Below are 20,349 nucleotides of genomic sequence, written 5' to 3' on the forward strand. Positions count from 1 at the left end.
TATTGTGTGTTGATGTTCAATATCTTTCGATTTCATGCCCAAAAAATTCCAAAAACTTACAAGTTTTCAGTGTTTCCCGCAGAATCTTGCTTTTGTCAGGGTGGAAAAGCCTCTGAAACAGACCATGTGACACTAAAACTCTCCATTGAAACCCATAATAACAAGAAAACATAAATGTATACTCAATTATACAATTAATATGTCACCATCAAACTGCATCACATCCATTATACTGGGGATGGACGACACTGATCGACCGATATGTGACTTTGAACAAAAGGCCAATATTGTCCTGATAAATTGCCTTCAGTGAGGAAAATAGTTAGAAATACGTTTTCTAAGACCTTTTATGTTCTCATTATATTCAGGGTTTTTTTTAAATTTTGATAGATGCAGAAGGGAAATCATGCACAGACATTTTGGCTAATGCCTTCTTCAGTGTGCAGGAATATAATGAGAACATAAAAGGTCTTGGAAAACTTATTTCTGTGCGAACCATTTTCCTGACTGAAGACATCTGATTGGTTCTTAAGCCCCAAACGAAGCAAAGGCGAGTGCGGTGATTTCTCCTATAGACCTGCTAAATTGGCAAACTGATATATATCGTTCTAACCAAAACTCCCGTGATTTTGAGGCTGCGCAGGTTTGAAGAACTCTGCAGTGTTACGGCTTCTCTCGCTTTGCCGCACCATTACTCTGCGGCTGCTGCGGAGAGATTTGTTTTGCAAGCCATGCATGTGAGCGCTTCCCTCCTCACTCCAGCAGGCAGCGAGCGAGCCAGCCGCTGTCCACGGTGCATACCTGTGCTGGCTGACATGTACTAACGCACTCTTCCTGCAGGCCATGGTAGAGGAACGCACGGCAATCATAACAATCAAAAGATGAACGTGGCCAAGAGAGAGAGAGAGAGAAAAGAGTGCAAAAAAAAAGGGTGACAAGAATAAAATGAGGGAGGAGAGAGTGAAGAAAAGGGTAAAGGAAGACAGGAGAGAGAAGGGGGAGAACACACGAGTCGCCCAAGGCCACAGCCACTGGTGGAGATTGTGAAAGGAGGAGGAGGAGGAGGGAGAGGAAGGGAGAAATCATTAAAGAACACCTGTCTCTCTCTGACTCCTAATAAATCAGCGTCTTCTTCATCTGTCTGCGGGTCTCTCTCGCTGTTTGCAGTCTTCTGGGAGGGTGTGATGGAGAGGAGGGGAAGAAAGGGCGGAGAGGTGTGAGAACGTCGAACGAATTTCATAACCCCGCGCTGAGGAGAAGGAAAAGGCTTTCTCTTTTTTTTTGCATTCATCAAACTAGATTTATTTCGAAAAAGGGGTTGAAATGCAAAACAGCTCACGCACAAAATATGTCATATAGAAGGATTATTTCAATCGTGTTTACATTATCATACAGTAGCAACATGATCAGCGACAGGGATTCCAATGAGGTTTTCAACCGCCATATAAACACTGTACAGAGCATTCAAGTAGAAAAGCCAAGACATGCTCAACACTGCTGAACATTTAACATGTACAGTATATGTACATATACACTGCAGATGAATGGGTTGCAGATGTGCTTCATTCAATATTCGAATTTAGTGAAAACACCACATATCATCTATGTACTGTAATAGTAATGTGAGCTCACAATAAAGCATAAAAATGGAAAAGTGTAAATAAGTATTTTTTTCCTTTTGCTTTAGAGTCAGTAGAGTGTGTGCTTTTGATTCTGTCAAAAACTAGAAGGTGTATTAAAACAACAAAAAAGTCACAAGACGTCTTGGACCGGCGCATGTAGGAGTGCCAAACATAACACACGCATCATACTGCTGCACACACAGTATGGCTGCTTGCCATCAGTCAGGTAGTGGTAAATGAAAAGGTGGGTGAACTAAGGACTCCAAACAACCAATCAATTCCTCAATAAGCAGTTTGATACTACTTAGTATGATGTCCAGTATGAATGTATGTCATACAGATTTATGTCAAAGGTGGGTAAACTGAATTCAGAGTGGTAGTCTGTGTGCAGCAGTATACAGCAGTGAAAAAAAAACCTCTGCTTCCGTCCCAGTGCAAAGACAGCATTCCGGCGAGGATAAAGGCTCACTGATGTTATCCCAAATGCAAAGGAGTGTCTTTTATTTCTCCCTCTATCCCTCCTCCCATCCATCCCCTCCCACCGCTCCTCTTCCGCACTGCAGTCCTAACTCATGTTGCCAAAGGACGCGTCGCTTGCTTCGGGGCAGGCAGTACAGTTGGGTTTGGACAGGGAAGGAATGGGGAAGAAAGAGAGAGAGAGGAGAGAAGGTGCATGTTAGTTCTGTCAGGCCGACTACTGTATCTGGTGTGGAAGGCAAAAAAAAAGAGCTGACGCACAGAGAATCTGCCGCAACATGTTATGCTATTGAATTAATGCTGGCTACTATTATACTATATTCTTGTGGCACAAAAGCGACACTGACTCTAGCAATGCAAAATGTACATGGTAATTCCGATTAATATAGCGTGCCAAGTCTTCTCATGATTATTCTGAACTCTATGGTAACACTTCACATGAATTACAGTTTATAACACATTCACCCCTGATCCCAAGAGCTTCATGATGTCTATATGACACATTCAACTGATTCATGTCTTATGTCAGCTTTCATTAGGAGTTCATGTATTGTGATATTTGAATGAAACAGATTTTTTAATAAAAATAGAAAATTAGAGAAATTTGAGTTGTGAAGCTACTTTTCAGACATTGTATGCTATTGTTATATGTGCCTCATTTTCTTATTTGAACTTGTCCAAGTTCAAACAATTAGCTAACTGCTTGCTTAGCTAGCATAATTGTTAAGCTTGTAGCTGGCACCATAACTTGCTATCATCAGTGAGATGAAATTTGTCTAACACTGTCTTGCTAGCTCATACAAAAAGCAGCAGACTAATGTTAACTAATATGCTGATCCTAAAGAAATATAATCTTAATTTTAGTGAGCAAGCTAACAAGCTAGTTTTCCAGTTATGGTTTGTATGAAAGGCATGTGCATTGGTGATCTTGCTAAGTTTGCTGACGTGAATGCTTAGCGTGAGCTAGCCAATTTCAGTGACTGTAGCTAGAAAGCTATTTAGGGAGCTAACAGTATAATTATCAGCTATAGCCAACAAGTAGCTAGTATGCTAGAAGAATTAAGGATTAAGCACAAGTCTGAAGAGGATGAGAAGCACATGGTAAGGCTGATAAAAGAGTTGTGCAAATTATAAAGATACAGTGTCTGAAAACTGCTTCTCCATACACGTTCATGGTTAAACCAATTAATCACTTTCACTTGAAAATGGCACATGCCAGGAGGACTGTTTAATTTCACTCTATTGACACACTGTTCCACTGCTAGGTCACAAGTGGCAAGTATTACACGAACATCTTTTGAAAGCTGGCATAGGCCTACTTACTATAAGTCAGAAATAATGACTTATAGTGTTATGAAGATGTTCACGTATTATTAATGTATTATGAGTGTCAGTTCAGTATGGCAAGGCATAGCACATTTATCTTAAGCGTAAATGAGTACAAATTTGAAAAAAATCTCCAGTAATTATTATTATTGGCCATGTATCATATACTAAACTATGTGTCTGTGCGAGATAGCTTCATGACCTATCCAACTATCAATTTATCACATTCACCAAACAATATGTGATCAGTCATTGGTCCCCACAAATTTCATTGACATAAGTTTGGTTTAGTAGTTATCAGATGCAGGGACTTTGCCATAGCTTAGGGTTTAGTGAACTGACTGAATGTGTTATAAGCTGGAGTTCATTTTAAATGTCACCAATTATTTTATAACCATTGAAATGATATCCCTCTGACAGTAGCTATATACTTGCATTACATCAGAGTTTAACAGAGCACAGGAGTAACAGTTATTGTGCAGTACTCACCACCCCCCATCCGGCAACATTCACTACATGAGACACATCACAACAGCATGGGTCAGAGCACAGGGACACACACACAGATGGGGATGGAATACACTGTATGGGACTACACTCCCCTCGAGGGAACTGTGCATTTAACAGGCTGCGGCTCTCAGCTGCAGAACTGGAACTGGAACGCAGAACTTTGTGAATGTGTTTGATATGTCAGATTTTCTTCGCACCATTTCCCTGGCATGGCTTTCTTTTTCAACTGACTGAATAACATCAACGCTATATAGGATTTTCTCATTAATAAATTAATGAGAAAATAGTATTAAAAAAAGCATCATGTTTTCATTTCACTCAGTTTGAGTTCTTAAGCCTTATTTCCGTTCTTGAGCTTCCTTCCTTTAATCCTCTCTGGCATACTGGTGAGTTAAACATCAACAGCAGAGCTGACAGGGGAAATAATGAAATACGCCAACAGACAGCAGCCCACAAGGTCTATGGTTGTAATCAAAATTCATCTGTCAATGATATATCTGGCGAAGATCCGACACAGATTACCTTTAATGATCATGTTGCGTGCAGTGTAGCGAGTTTATGACAGTATGTCAAGCCGCAGGTGCTTTGCACAAGGTCTGTGTAGGTGGGTAGGTGAGAGGGGGCTTTAAAAAGACCAGAAAGTCTGGAATTTATTTATGGGAAACAACAGTCAAAGTGATACAGTGTAACCTGTAAACACTATTGGTCCATTTGCGCTATTGAAAAGGCTAATGGAGATCAAGGTGTACCATAGCAATGGCAACAACTACAGAAAGTCAAACGATTCTGATTCATTGTTTCATATAGACAGATACCCTGTAGCTAATGTGGCACTACTTGTATGTTATTTTGAATTTAGTAGTAGAAGTAGGAGTATTTGCTGTTTAGATGATGTAGAAAGATTCAACTCTTGCTCTCGCCTCACCAACACACAAAACAGCGGGCTTTACCAAGTACATTTTCATCTTACTCTGCCACCTAACATTATCATGCATGTATGTAAAATGTAAAAAGGGAGCCAAACTGTGGTTGATAGTTTATTTTAATTTCAGTACATAATCGATGGAGAGAAACTGACCAATGTCTTCACCTGGATAATTAATTGCACCAAACTGTTCTATTTAGCAACTGAAAATCCAACTTTTTTTTTTTAGGCTAAGTCTGATGTTCCACAGGAATCCTAGGAGTCAAATTTTGCTCTTGGCATACATGTTCACACACAAAACTGGGGTAGTGGTTTCTATGAATATGAACATTTACGAGTATGTGAGTGTGTGTGTGTGTGTGTGTGTGTCCCGTGCTCCACCGACCTGGGCTGGAGGCGTCTGGAGTGGCCGGGGTGGCCCCTCGGCCTCGACTCACCAACAGGGCCTCCTGGTTCTCGGCCAGGGCCTGCTTGGCCAGGTAGCGCTCCCGCTTGATCTTCAGCTCCAGGGACTCAGGGACGTCGGGCACCATCCAGTCTATGGCCCGCAGCACGAAGAACACCACATGCTGGAGGAGGGGAGGGGTAAACACGAGGTATAGACCCACAGCAAGACACATTTAGCTTCTTATTAAGATTGAAGAAAACTACCACACGTCATCTGATTCTGTGCATGAAACCAATTGGAGATCATGTGTGATCATGTAATATTCCATAACTTTTCCATGACTTTCCATAACTAAGTCAGATCACTATGATACAGATTCTATGACCTAAGAATGTTCTTCCTTCATAGAAGCGATCTAAGAATGTTCTTCCTTCCTGTTTTTTTTCATGTTGCTTTTCAGTCTGGTTTCCACTGCAGTTGGAAGCCACCATCTAATTCAACAAATGTCTGAAACAAGTTGGAAAATACATTCTGCTGTATTCTTGTAAAGTGATCCATTTGTAAAATTCCCAGGTATTCCCTGACTTCCCCATAGAATGTATCAAATTGCCAGATTTTCCCTCTCAAAATTCCAAGATATTCCAGGAATTCCATGACCAGTGGGAACTACTTGCTCTAAAAAAATCCCCTCTATCCCTCTCCTTAGTGCTTGCTCTTTTCTTTTCCTATAGCACTTTGCTCTTATATATTCATCCTATGGTCACAGGAATATGTAAGGAAACTAAGGCCCTGACCTTTGACCTGTTTAATTATGGTTGTGTATAATTTTTGGTCATCTAGGAATTGAAACTTATTCTACTGTTGCACTCTGGATGAGACAGAGTGTCAGCTAAATGCCAAAAATGTAAATGTAAATGTGAAGTAAATGAATAACGGAGGGAGGAGAGGGTAGCAGAAGGATGGTGAGAGATGGTGGGATGGTGGGAAAAGAGTGGAAATGGAAATGCAATTGGAAAAATATAACTTGTGTAGGAAGGAGAAAGAGGGAGTTGAAGGAGGATGTTGAAGAAAGACAGACAGAGAAAGCAACAATGGAAGAGGAAAGAGAGTGAGGAGAGATGGGGCCTTCATACCTCAAAAGCAATGATGAAGCCAAGTCTGACAGCAAGGAGTTCCCAGTAAACCAGCGTGTAGTTTCCATTGTCGTCTCTGAAAGCTTTATATCTAAAAAGAAAAAAAGAAAAGACACACAGTTACAGCTGAACATGCTGCATAGTGGTCCATGTGTATGGCATGCAGTAGTGGCAGTAGCAGGCAAGAACAAGTTGGTGTTAGAAACATTAGGAACACTACCCTCTGTTGGTCAAGTCTATGATCTGAAGCCGAGATGCTGTTTGAAACCTTAAAGCGATACCTTGACATTTTGAAACTATTCCCAGCATTATTTGCCAAGGGAAGAAAAATAACCAACTAAAATTCAAAATGTTGCAGAATAGCTTATCTTCTCTTTTTTTTTAAAATGTTCTTGCTTATAATAGTGTGTAACTACTTCTTACAGTCAGAATAACAGATGAAACACAGCTCCAAAATAACAGTGGCTACATCTGGACATACTCTTTTAGTGCAATTTTTTTAAAGCGCTTTTGCTGAAAGTGACATGAAATTATAGATATTTGAGAAGCTGAATATGGAATTTCCCACCAAAGAGTGTGTGCCCAGATTTGACCACTGTTACGTTAGGCCTATATACGTAAATTCAGAGAATCGGTTTGGAGAGAGTTTACCTGCACAGAGGGTGCAGGGTGTAGTTCAGCGGAGCGTAGGCCAAGGTGAAGTTGACGTATCCATTAAGATCATCGTCAAACTTGTACTGGTACAGCAAGCGAGGGAGGAAGTCTGACGTGAATGCTATTAGGAAAGCCTGTGAATGTTAAAGAGATGGGTTAGGGTTAGAAGGGATAATAGGTGATAATGTTGTGAGACAAGCAATACGTTCTACAGTAATTGTTATTAACAACTGGATATTAGCCTAAATGCTGTTTCAGAGGCTTTTCCACCCTGACAAGAACGAAGATCTGGGGGAAACACTGAATACTTGTCTTTTTTTTTTACTTTTTGGGCTTAAAATGGCTTAAAAAAACTTGAAAGATCTTAAATATCGACTCAAAATAGTGACTACCAGCAGCTTCAATCCAAATTGGCATTGGTATCGGCCTTGAAAAAACCCATATCTGTCGACTCCTAATTATGACACCAATGAGCCCCCGAAGAGGTAAGAGGGGGAGAAATAAAAATATTGAAACTAACATCTCAATTGTTCAAAAACTCTTCAAAAACTCATATCGGTCTAAAACCTAACCATATGACACTTTTTCAAATTTGGACACCTCGATCGGCCTCACCCATACCCCATAACCTGGTGATGATGTCATTGTCGAGTCGATGTCATTGACTCACGTTGCCAATGACGGACAGGTGCGACAGGGCCTCCAGGATGTTGAACCAGACCCCGATGTTCTGGGCGCGCTCGGCCACCGGCCGGCGATACTCGCACACGAACTTGTGGGCGTCCAGCCGGACCTCCACCCAGTTGTTGAGGAGGGCGAAGAGCGGAGCCAGGGGGAACGCCGCCACAAAGATGGTGATGAAGCCAAATTGGAGCACTGCGGCACAACAGGTCATTTTTCATCACGTGTGTAATGATACTGAGCCTAGTGTTGTTTTTAGGGATGGGAGGATAAGGAACTGATGCAAAATTATGACTTTTCCATGACTTTCCATAGTAAGTCCATGACCTAGAAATGTTCTTCTTTCCTTTTTTGTTTATGTTGTTTTTCTAAAGAATACGTCGTCTCAGTCGTAAAATTCCCTGATGTTCCCTGACTTCCCCATAAAATTGAACAAATTCCCTAACTTTCCCCGTCTGGAATAAAGCGCTCAAAGTTCCATGTTATTCCAGAAATTGCATGACCAATGGGAGCCCTGAACAACAACAACAACAACAACAACAACAACAATAATAATTATAGTGCACATATCCAATTTTCTATGGTGTTGCTATGGTGTCTGGTACTTCCTGCACATATGTATGGCCTTCTGTTGATATTTATTTATTTTTAAATAATTTTTCACTTAATTCATACTAAATTTATTGCATTGTTTGGTATAATTTCATATTGCATATATTTTTATTTATTTTTCTCTTTGGTTATGTTCTACCTCTGTCATTTGCACACCCTCTTAATACTATACTTTATATTTTTCTGTACATTTAATTCTTACATTTCTACTTCATATGTTCTTGACACATTGGAACTGTCAGTTGCGTTATGTACAGTATATGCCCCCCATTTGCTATATTCTGATAATAATAAAACTACTACTATTACTACTACTACTAATAGTACTTGCCCATCTCCAGGTACTCCTCAAACAGGCCCTCACACTCCACCAGTTGGTAGTCGTCCTCCCAGCGCCGAGGCTCATGGGATGCCTTGCCCCCCCGCACCTTGGCCAAAGCCCTCTTCTGGCGCCAGGCCTTCACCTTACTGTCAGAGCAGAGAGAGACACTGGACTGTGAGGATATGCTGATGAAAATAGTGAGAGAACAGTGGGTTTACACTCAAGAATAATAGTAATAATAATGTGATAATATTGTGAGACTATTGATCCCTGTAGGGGGATACAGTAGATGATCCTTGCTGCATAAATTTGCATATTAATGAGGAAAAGCGGATTTTCTTGAAACTACTATAACTCCTTAATGCTTTAAGATAAGTAGTTTATATTAATAGTCATACACAGAGACAAGTATGGTGACAGAAATATTTGCTAATGAATGCATTCATTAGCTTAATTAATGAGCTCATTAGCATCAATGCTTATGTGTAATGTATCATGGTGAGTATGGCGGAACATTAGGCAGCTCAAAAGCCTCTTCTTCTAGTCCAATTTTCTTTGTTGTATCTATTATCTCATGTAAGGTTTTGCTCAAAGACACTTCAGCAGGGCAGATGCTTGTGGTTTTCCAGTTCCAGGATAGTCTCCCTGCTCTCTTCACCTCCCTGCCGCCCCAAAAGATGGAACTATAGTGGTTCTGCTTTAAAATAGAGAGTCTTTATGGATTTTTTCAATGTGTGGGCTGTGCCAATGCTGCAGCAGTACAGTAGTGAGGCTTACTGCACCAGAGAAAGACAGCTCCAGTCAGAATGCAGAGGTTCAATGCAACACAGTAGTGTCACTTCTCAGGCAGGTTAAACAACACACCTATGGATTTTATGCAATCTATTGATAATACTACACATTAGGCTAATTCTATTTGGACCGATATAGGCTGATACATATATTTTTGGATTGAAACTGCTTATAGCCAACATCTTTCTAATTCAGTTCTTTAAATTTGACTATTTTTCATGCTAAAAGTATTCCTCAAATTCCAAGTATTAAGTATTTCCACCCAGAATTTTACTCTTGCTCTTGTGGAAAAGCCTCTGAAAGTAAAAGGAGGAACCTCCATCATACCTGATATATCAGCAAACCAACATATCAGTCTAAGCCTACTGTATTCTATTCTGTCTTAATGTCTGGATGGGAAACGCACGGGATGACAAACTCCTGGATGTTGCTGATGACTTGCTTCCCCACCATGATGATGAAGAGTTGTTCAGCCAGTTCAATGAGACAACCCCCAGGACCGCACTGCAATACACACATACACACACACACACACACACACACACACACATAATACAATGCAGCATCTACACCAAGTCCAAGGGCTTTTCAAACAAAACAACAAATAAAAGTTAGTAAGAGAAATACAACAATAAAATAGGCAGAAATATTTTTTTTTCCATGTGAGTCTTTGTATGAAATTACAGCGTATCTGAATGTAAAGAAGGAACTTACATCTTCGTTTCTCATCCCAAACAAGGTGCCATAGTTGGTAGGGTAACCCACGAACCTATCACCGACAGACAAATAACAAATACTGAGTCTGAATTTCATTTTTCTAATAACTGGTTCTAATGAGGAAAAGCCATTGCATGTGGTATAACTGAATTCTGTCTCACCTTCCCTTAAAAAAAGCCACATAGAAGGGAGAGGAGTAGAAGTTGACAAACTGGAAGACGAACACCTTGAAGATGAAGGCGTCTTCGTACTGGGTTTGTGTTCTGTGCATCTCTGCCACATACAGAGAAAACACTGGTGTTATATTCACTGAAATAAATATTACTGTATTTCTGTGTTCAGTCGACGGTGGTGTAAAAGCATGCAAAGTCAATGGAAAGAGGGAAACAATGAAATGAACACCACTTCACTCTGGGCGGCGTGAATTGAGGCAACGAGGCGTTTGCTCAAGCTGAAGTTTTTTCTACTTAACCTGACACAGTGAAGCAAAAGCCAATCAGCTTCAAGCAGTTCAGCTAACTATCACCGTCTTAATACATCTGATTACATACTAGCTAAAGTATCTAGGAGAAGCTAGCATTAGTAGTAGAAAGTAGTCACATGTTAACAGTAATATCGCTTGCTAGCAGGTTAGCTAGCTAACAGTTTGTTCAGGTTAACTGAGCTGACTCTTCCCAAGCTACAGCTCACAGTGTTTTGGAGTAGAGACTAGGGCTAAAGACAAGACAGTTTACTGTGTCACAGTAACCTACATTTGCAAACAAATCCACCTTTTCACACTATTCACTTACTTAGAACATTATTGCATTGATGTACACCCACACCACAGCTATCTTTTTTAGATATCTTTCTTTTGTTAGCCTGGTTGCTATATATTTAGTCATTATTTGCACACAGTCAGTTTTCCACTGGACCTCCATGATGGAGCCAGACGTGGCTGCAAAGCCACTACAGAAAGACGTCAACTGAAACCACTAATCATAATGGCTGGGACTACTGCCCTGCTACTTTCTGTTGTGTCATCAAATCTGCTTGTATGTCGTCATGCCGCTTGCATGCTGCTTTTTTCCCCCGATCAAACTCAAGCAAGTAAAATAAGGTGAAATTTTGCATCAATTTGCTTTGTTTTGCACCTAAGGTAAAAAAGTGGCACACTCTGGAGTGTGTTTACTGTTGGTGTCACAGAGAGATCTTTCCTCCCTGAGCCTGGGAATAAATTCAAGGACCTTGTCTACTCCCTGGGAGTTTCAGTTTATAGTTTGTGGATCTATTGAGGCTGGACGCAGCAAAGAGCAGCGTCGCTTCTTACCCCATTTAGTGAGCTGCTCGGCTAATGCAGTGTACACCTGGCCCATCAGCAGGATCAGCCCCAGATTCACCATGCTGCCGGAGATATTGGCTATGTTCCCTGCCTGGGGAGGACATTGCACACACACACAACACACACACAGTACAAGGGATATGTGTATAGCACATACAAATCTACAGGTATGAAGACATTTTATCCCCTGTATATCCCTATGAAGGGATAAGAGATGCGATGTACCTGTGTACGCAGGACAGGACTCCCAGTGTGGAACATCATCATGCTGATGATCCCGCGGTACATGATCACCGTCACCAGGAAGATCAACACCACACACAGCTGAGACAGGACACACATGGATATTGGGTAAAAAGATTAGAATTGATTGACTTTTATCTTGGGAAAAACAATAGAGAAATGCATGATTAAGACCTATATATGACAAATATACACTTTAAAAGCAGCCTCCCAGGCAATATTAGGGTTAGTAATATTAAGCAATATTAAGAAAGCAATATTAAGAAAGTGCTGACATTTCTAAATAAAAGGAACAGTCTGGAGAACAACAACAGCGAAATGACTAAAATGTAAGCATACGCTAACATTCAGTTTGCTCCATATTAATTATCCCACTTCCTTTTGATTGGTGGCTTTTGTTTGAAACGTTGATTTGTAAAGTGAGACTATAGAAAATAATTGACTCCATGGTGAAATCCTACCAGTTGACCACAATGCAACACACACCCAGCGTGATAAGCTAGATAGGCTTCAATCTCAGTCCCTCTAAAAGCTGATCCTTACAACAAGGTAATCCTGGATCCAGTGTATGGCTGAGATTATCTTCCATGTCTGGACCTGTGGGCACATGACCTGGATCCAGTTATTATTAGAAATGGATTCAATTACCGTCGTAGGATTCGGTGATCTTAACACAAAGGATTAAGCCACAAGTGTAAACCCCACCCATCTTCCCCTCCAGGCTCACAGCAGTAAAAACTTAAAAGACCTTGACTGATATGGACTCAGGCATGATAAATAAGATAGAATTTGATAAGGGTTTCTGAAGGTGGATACCAATATTTTTTTTTGGATTGAACCTGCCGATTGCAGATATTTTGTGCCGATAGTCAAGATCTTTAAATTTGACCATATTCATGACAAACAATTCCAAACAATCACAAATACTCAGTGTTTCCTCCAGAATTATATTCCTGGCAGGGTGGAAAAGCCTCTGAAACAGCATTTAGACCATGGGACACTAAAACTCTCCATGGAAACCAATTAGAATAAGATTTAACATAAGAATAAGAGAACATAGGGGCTTCCTATAGAAGACCAGTATACAGTAATATTGATCAATTACACAATAAGAATGTAAACAATCATCACTGTCTTCATATTGGAGTTGTCTCGTCTTAAATCGACTTGTAATATTAGACTTAGACTTAGAATTAAAGGCCATTATCAGCAAATCAATATGTCGGTCTAACCCTAGAATACACAGGACTTTTGGAGTTGTCAGAAAGGATAAACAGTGTCTCACCATAATAATGATGACCATGGTGCCGGTGAGCATGCGGGATAGCCTGGCCTTCTCTGGAAAGTAGGGCTCTTTGACCCCGGTGACTGGGTTGTGCTCCATAGCCGGGGCCATGGCTGCGAACTCTGGCCGAGGACGCTCCTGAGGGAACACCGTGATGAGGTCAGCATCCATGGACAGACTCCTTCCTGGCCTGCTAGCCTTCTTAACAACAACATACCTGAGAACACCAATGTGTAAAAGATGGCTAGTGTGGCCTGACATGCTCAGTGCTGAGAGAATCACTGTATGCGGACAATTACCAAAAGAAAAAGTCATGACCTATCTAGCAAGACAAAAAAAACGGTGGACATGGTGAGACCTCTTCTTCATGGAAGTCCATGCAGTCCCAGTGGTGAGCCAGGGTGGCCATCTTTCGTTTCCAGTACTCCAGGAAGGTGACGGCCCAGAAGGACATGAACACACTGAAGAAGACTGTTCCTGGGTGGTCAAAGAGGTAGCCCATCTGCAACGAAGAGTGATAAGGTAGGCATTTTTGGAATAAATATCATCTTAAAGTCTTCCAAAAGTTCTCTCATTTTCATCTTTGTTGCTCTGTAAAGCACTTTGTGATGAACCTGTTCTGTTAAAAGCACTTTATAAATACATTTGACTTGACTCAATTTGACTAGAATGGTAGAAAATAACTTTACTCCACTGTAAAATCAAAGGTGTTTTTATCCGCCAAAGGTAAAAACCAGTATCAAATTTGACGTTGCTTCACTGGTACCAGCATTGTAAAGTTTCCATCAATACCAACAAATGATAGGAAATAATGTATTCTGTTGTAAAATTAAACATGCGATTCAAAAAAGTAGACACTGGGTTTATCAGAGTCAGATAATATCTAAGAACCTTCACATTATCACTGTATCAATGGGTGTCAAACAATGTTATTTATAATACGGATCTTCCTGGTTCAAATAAAGTTTCAGCGAAATGTTTTGAATAACTGAGGTTCATTACCTTGGCCATGGGGCAGATGTCGGACATGTTGTAGGGTTGGCAGGTGTTACAGAGAGGACACATCAGGTAGCTGGCTCCACTGTTACAGATCTCCTTTCTGTCGACAGGCACACAAACACAGATGAGACACAGCTGGGAAAACACGTGTTTCAAACAAGAATCACTTCTGATCTGGATAGAAAACATCTTTGGCCTGTTTCACACCTCTCCTGGGGGAGAGGTGTGAAAATAGAATACAATGATGCTGAAATCAGCTTGTTGGCAGGGAATAGAGCTGTTGTACTCGCTTTGATTCAAATTATTTATTCAGCGAGTTGCTGAAACCATGACTACACATCAGATCCAGCACACAAATAAAGCCTCAACTGACTCAGCGATGTCTATCCCCCCCTTATTTGCGTAATGGAGAGATTATTATCCACTAATTGTCCATTATCACATGAGACTGCTGCGGTTTATTGTCCCCGCAGATTGCTCTCCCATCTCCTCTCCAGCGATTGATGACTTTAATCGACAGTGTACACGAGTAATAAAATCTTTAAAGCTGGTTTCCCTCTCAAGATATTGTCTCATTTTCCAGTCTTCCTTTTTACTACTTTTTACTTTATGGCAAGAGACATTTACTGTCAGTGAAAGCAACGCCCAAAGACCCTCAGAGGAAGTCATGGTTAACAGGATGCCATGGAAACATACTGGTGAAATAGAAAACAATTGATGAAGCAATATTATCCGCTCCCCTCACCCTAAGGCACACAATCCAGCACCGCTATGTTAGTATAGTAGAACTCATTGGGGTAATACATAATGTATAATAAAGTGGGCACAGACATACCCCATGTGGATTGTACAATTAGGGGTTTTATTTTTATTCAGAGCAGTCTGTGCTGTAATATATTTGTAGCTCAAGCTGCAATTAACATAATTCCTGTCCTCCTGTGTTTTTCAAAGAAGAAAAGTAAAGGAAAGTAAAGGAATCCTTATTGGAATGGATTGCTATTCCCTTCTGCAGTATCATGATACGAATTATTCGTGATATTGTACCATATAAATTATTTCACTGTGGTTTTCATGGAGAAACATACATGTAACATGTAGTTAATGGATGGAGTTCTACTAGAAAATGAAAAAATAAGAGATTATAATTTCACCTATTTTTCAAGATGGGAAAATTGGCCATTGGAATGAATGTCCTTTTTAAAAAAAACGGAAAAAAAAAACCCAAAACATTTTCTAGCAGGTATGGACTCACGCTGGTGTGTTGGTACCCATGGACATGATTCCTGACACAAAGACAAGGGTTCCCACCACTGCTGCTGGCAGCAGCCAGGCCGTGTAGAAGCCTGCAGAGACATAAACCTCCATTACACCGTAGATCTCAATGAATGCAGTGGGGGTTGTGCATTTTATACTGCTGCACCGCTGTTTTATGCTGAAATGTGGTTGATGGAGAGGTGAGGGCGGCATCTGGTGGTTTCAGCATCCCAAGGTCTTTTAAGTGGTAATTCATTAATTCATTCAGTGCTCATTGCTGTGGTGTTTCTGCTCTGCACTTCCCAGAGATCACCTGTCAATCAAACAGTGTGTCCAGTCTGTTTCCTTGGATTTTCTGTTGATGCAGTTTGAGTTTCTCTTTTCTTTGTCTGTTCAGCCATGGTGGCTATCACTGCTCATGCTAACTACCCAGTTCTTCTTCTGTTTATTCCAAACAAACTGGAAACATAAAACGCATCACTTCCTGTGCACCAGAGGATTTTTCCCGGGAAAGAGCTACCAGACACCAGGTGTTTAGAACAGCAAATGTACAAGATTTGATGAACTGGATATAAGTTGAATCACTATTGTGTTATAGCAATCCAAGATAGAGAGTAGCAAAACATATATATTTATATGAAAATGTTCTGGATTATTACTTTAAACTAATATAAATTCAGCAGGGTATAGAATTTTAGCTCACAGTTGGTAGTCAAATACATAGAAGAAACTTTATATCGTATCTAATATGTCTGAATAAGAATTGATACTTACCCAGCCAGGCAAAATAGAGCGCAATCTTCTCCCCAAAGTACTCTCTGATGTGGTCCAGGGGCTGGTACTTGTACCACTTGGACCAGCGGGCCCAGTAGTGGAAAATAACTTGCCTCTGGTTCAGCTCGTCAGGACGGACCTCGTGTTTCGGAAGCTGAAAAGGACCCTACGAAAAATATACACACACTGATCAGACAGGCAAGCAGCAGCGCAACACAGGTTTCAGGTCACAAAACACATCAGTGAAATATCTGACCTCGTGCAGGGGGAAAGCTGCTGTGTACGCGCCTTCATTTATCAGCCTGGCTATGCCGACCTCAGCCCTCTTCCTTTTGCCGTACACCGTCATGGACAGAATCTCATATACCTGCAATACAGGTACAGGTAGACAAACTGTCACTACATGCAACTTGAATGTCACTAAGTACATGCGTAGAAAGTCGTCTTACTCACAATTCGGTGTCTCTGCGTATTCGTGAAGTAAGTTTCACGATTGTCACAGCCAAGGAATCTGAGAGAGGAGAAAGAACAGCAGTAAACAGAACAATGTGATGGGTCTTGTCACAGTGCGCCATTCATTTATGGCCAGGCTTCATTTTTCAGCACATTGTTTACAGCAGTGATTCTCAACCTTTTTCATATCAAGGACCCCTAATTTAGTCCACATTATAGCCACACTAGGACCCCCATTTGATGAGATTTTGTCTCCCGGACCCAAATCTGAGAATATTTTTATTGTTAGATATGATTTTGTCCAGAATTCCATGACTTTCTGTATTGTAGGTAGAGAGATAACAGTGAAACTATGATCAAAACAGTCATTCTTCTACATTCTCTAAGTGTTTTAACTTCTTGTAAATGAAATAATGTGAAGTTTAACAATTCATCAATTTGCTGGGGACCCCCTGGAACCCCCTCAAGGACCCCTGGTGGTCCCCGGACCCCACGTTGAGAACCACTGGTTTACAGCATCCATACGTTGTGGTCTAACATTTACCGAAGTTAACCAGAACTCACCTGCTCATCTTCGACTTGCGGAAGGCACATGTGTAATAGTCCAGCGGCCTGTTCGGCACGGACTCCGCCATTACGTTTGGTATGCATAGTCTCCTAAGTATCCGAGCGGATGTGTTGAAGTCTGGATTCGGTTGCGCCTGTGTGCCAGAACCACATTTTTTTGGACAATTCATTCGACAAGTAAAACATTATGTCATCAACATAGAGTATACAGCAGCTGCCACCACTAACCTGTAATGGTGCTCTGAGGCAGAGTTCCACAGCATAATACACTAGCACATCCCAGGGGGCGCTAAGTTTCAGATAGTGAATCGTTTTCTTCTCATTCGCCGTTTCCTCCTAGTGGAATGAATTAGAAAGGCAACATTGAGGAGTTGTTAATTAATAAGTCAACATAGAGATGGGGATTAATTAGGCAACATAGAGACATTGGGGATTAATAAGGCAACATACTGTAGAGAAAACAACATAGAGACGAAGTGATGATGATGAGTTCATGATTCATAAGATGGATATCCTTTAAAGGTCTGTCATTTTACTCTTTTTTTAGCGATCTAACACAGTTCCCTGTGGTCTTTAAAAAACGTTTGTGAAGTGTAGAGCAAAAAAAAAACATGTAAATCCAGCTTTTGTAGTGTGTGTTGCAGCCTCTCAGTGTCTCCATTGTAAAGAACAGGCTTTTTTCTCTTTGTTGATTTTATGCTAATGAACCACTGTTCTAATTGGCTGTCTCTTCGGAAGGTCGGGCTTTCAGCTCTGATGAGAAAAAGCTAGAAAATGAGACTCGGTGAGTGGGAGTGGTCAAATACAGATCATCAGCCTTGAGTGATGTCACTAAGGGCTCCAAATTAAAACGGTTTACAGAATCACATGATTTTTAAATAAGGAAACTATGGCAAAATGGGAGGAGTTTCGGATTTCGCATTTTCTCGGCTATTAGATGCGACAAAACGCTTACATACGGAAGGGCAAGGAAAAAACAGTTTTGTGACCTTTAATGTGATCTACCTTTTCCATGAGCAGTCCAGCACTCTGCAGATTCTGGATAAATTTGTCCCTCCACTGGGCCAGCTGAGCCTTTCGTCGCTCGGACCTGCTGGCCTCCTCGGCAGCCGCGGCCTCCCCCTCCTCACCGGTCGCCTCGGCCCGCCCCCGCCCTTTGCCGCGGCGTTTTCTCCGAGAGCGAACCTCCCACACCAACACAAAATCTGAGCCGAGATTGACCACACGGATCCAAAAGGTTAGACTTTTGATCATCGGTCTGTGCGCTCAATACCGTGCAAGCTGCCGATATCTTACCTATTTTGGTTCTTCCGTCTCTGAAGTAATTCCCCAGCAGCGGGACTGGCTGCTTACTTCTTGTATCACAGTGAATGTAGATGGGGTCATCATCATCATCGCCGACCACATCTTCATCGCCAGCTGCAGCTGACAGCTATAAGTACCCATACAGTTTACTTATATTAGATCAGTGGTTCTCAACGTGGGGTCTGGGGACCACCAGGGGTCCTTGAGGGGTTTCCAAGGGGTCCCAAGCAAATTGATGAATTGTTAAACTTCATTATTTCATTTACAAGAAGTTAACACAACTAGAGAATGTAGAAGAATGACTGTTTTGATCATAGTTTCACTGTTATCTCTCTACCTACAATACAGATGGTCATGGAATTCTGGACAAAATCATATCTAACAATAAAAATAAGCTCAGATTTGGGTCTGAGAGACAAAATCACATTAAATGGGGGTCCTAATGTGGCTATAATGTGGACTAAATTAGAAGTCCTTGATATGAAAAAGGTTGAGAATCACTGTATTAGATGTTAGCAAAATCAGTAAATAATAACTGTGACAAAAAGATACTAAAAACTGTAGACAAACACGTTGTCTACTCACTTCCCTGCATATCCACCCACTGTACAGTGATGATATTTAATTTCCTTTTGATGAGATTTAACTGTAAAATCCTTTGCCAATAGACAGCAGCATCATAAAAGCCTCCACTTTGCAATATTGATTTCAGATGCCATTACAACGAAAAGATGATAGACAAAAAGCTATTTATGATTGAGAACAATCTTTCAGATCAGGCTGAAATCAATAAGAGCGGAGAGAGCCTTGGGCAAATCGAAAATGTTTCGGTGGGTGTCAGATTTGGGGGGAAAAAAACCCTTGAAGATTTACTGCAACATCTCGGAGAAGTCAGTGAGGTGTGAAGGGATGAGGCAGAGGACCGGGGGTTACGTCTGCTGTGTGAATGTGTAGCTATTTTCTGCATTTACAGCATGTGATCCATGTAAGAGAATGCACCGCTGCATGTGTATCTTGCATTGGAGAGCGGTATAACAGCGCTTACATATCTTGGTGGGATGAAACCCCCATTCTGCAGACTCCCGTAGCTGTCTGTGGCTTGGGCTTCACCCCCGTAGTCCGGATCCAGCAGCACCTCTCTGTCTCCCATCAGCAGCTCGGAGCCCTTCCTCAGCATGAGGATTGGCGAGGATGAGGAAGCGGTTTCACAGTTAAGTCTGCTGTGGGACACACACACAACATACTGAGCATACACATGATTCTTTCGTACTGTAGACTGTATATGCACAGCTTCAGAAATCTCTGGTTATTGCTCAAGTGTTTCAAAGATGATAGCATTTGGAGAAAGAGATCGAAGAGAAATAAAAAAAAAAGCTTGATACTGTACCTTTGCTGCTGCGAAAGTCTGGATCTGTAGCAATCTGTGCTTCCCTTCCCCTCTACCACCTCTCTATATCTGCATCCCTCCAGCTCCTCTGCTCCACAGGGAGACGGCTGAATACCATAATGAACCTAGCAAAGGGGCAAGTCGGCGCTTTGCTCCGATTTAAGCAGGAGGAAATCTACGTCGGTACATGCAGCGCACATCCCCGCATCATCAATAATGGAATAGGCATTCAGTAGGCAGAGGATGGGCTGGGAGGGGAAAATAAAGGGGGGGAGTTCTCACTAACATACTCGTTATGGGGATTAAATATGTTGGGAGGGGTCTTTTTGATCATAATGTGTATTCCCTGATCCATACATGCTTTGTTTTGGAACATAGACACAATACTCATCAATAATTAACACCATTACAAGAGAAACCCCACCCCTCCAAGCATTAACGCCATTGTTTTGATGCATAGGCATGTTTGCGGGAGTCATATTGTACACTCTTTTGAATGCACTTGGATGGAGGGAGAGTGTGCAATATGAACAGATGAGGAAAGATGAATAACAGGAAAATCGGAGAGAAGGAGGAAGGAGGAAGATGTACTGTCGGGTGGA

The 20,349-nt window shown here is 41.3% G+C and overlaps 1 protein-coding gene across 1 annotated transcript; it reads right to left on the bottom strand.

Annotated features, from left to right (window-relative positions):
* Nucleotides 1-2,192: 2,192 nt before the first annotated feature.
* ano11 (anoctamin 11) lies at nucleotides 2,193-19,537 on the bottom strand. The gene is made up of 23 exons (XM_078288150.1): nucleotides 19,406-19,537; nucleotides 18,352-18,487; nucleotides 18,061-18,260; nucleotides 17,284-17,391; nucleotides 17,053-17,189; nucleotides 16,489-16,546; nucleotides 16,292-16,402; nucleotides 16,036-16,201; nucleotides 15,260-15,350; nucleotides 14,011-14,107; nucleotides 13,367-13,510; nucleotides 13,009-13,146; nucleotides 11,706-11,804; nucleotides 11,469-11,571; nucleotides 10,321-10,432; nucleotides 10,157-10,211; nucleotides 9,849-9,946; nucleotides 8,660-8,796; nucleotides 7,706-7,911; nucleotides 7,033-7,169; nucleotides 6,382-6,472; nucleotides 5,298-5,429; nucleotides 2,193-2,219 (listed from the first exon to the last, which is right to left on the bottom strand). The coding sequence occupies exons 1-23, from the start codon at nucleotides 19,535-19,537 to the stop codon at nucleotides 2,193-2,195; spliced, it is 2,715 nt and encodes a 904-aa protein (XP_078144276.1).
* Nucleotides 19,538-20,349: the final 812 nt, after the last annotated feature.

Source organism: Centroberyx gerrardi, chromosome 14 (assembly GCF_048128805.1).
Source record: "Centroberyx gerrardi isolate f3 chromosome 14, fCenGer3.hap1.cur.20231027, whole genome shotgun sequence".
In the NCBI taxonomy this organism is placed as follows: Eukaryota; Metazoa; Chordata; class Actinopteri; order Beryciformes; family Berycidae; genus Centroberyx; species Centroberyx gerrardi.

Excerpts from the sequence above, each read along its gene's own strand:
- ano11 (XM_078288150.1), bottom strand. The coding sequence starts at position 19,537 with ATGCTGAGGAAGGGCTCCGAGCTGCTGATGGGAGACAGAGAGGTGCTG. Across the intron at positions 11,805-13,008 it reads CCATGGTCATCATTATTATG|CTGTGTGTGGTGTTGATCTT; the intron begins GTGAGACACTGT and ends GTCCTGTCTCAG. Across the intron at positions 11,572-11,705 it reads GTCCTGTCCTGCGTACACAG|GCAGGGAACATAGCCAATAT; the intron begins GTACATCGCATC and ends TGTCCTCCCCAG.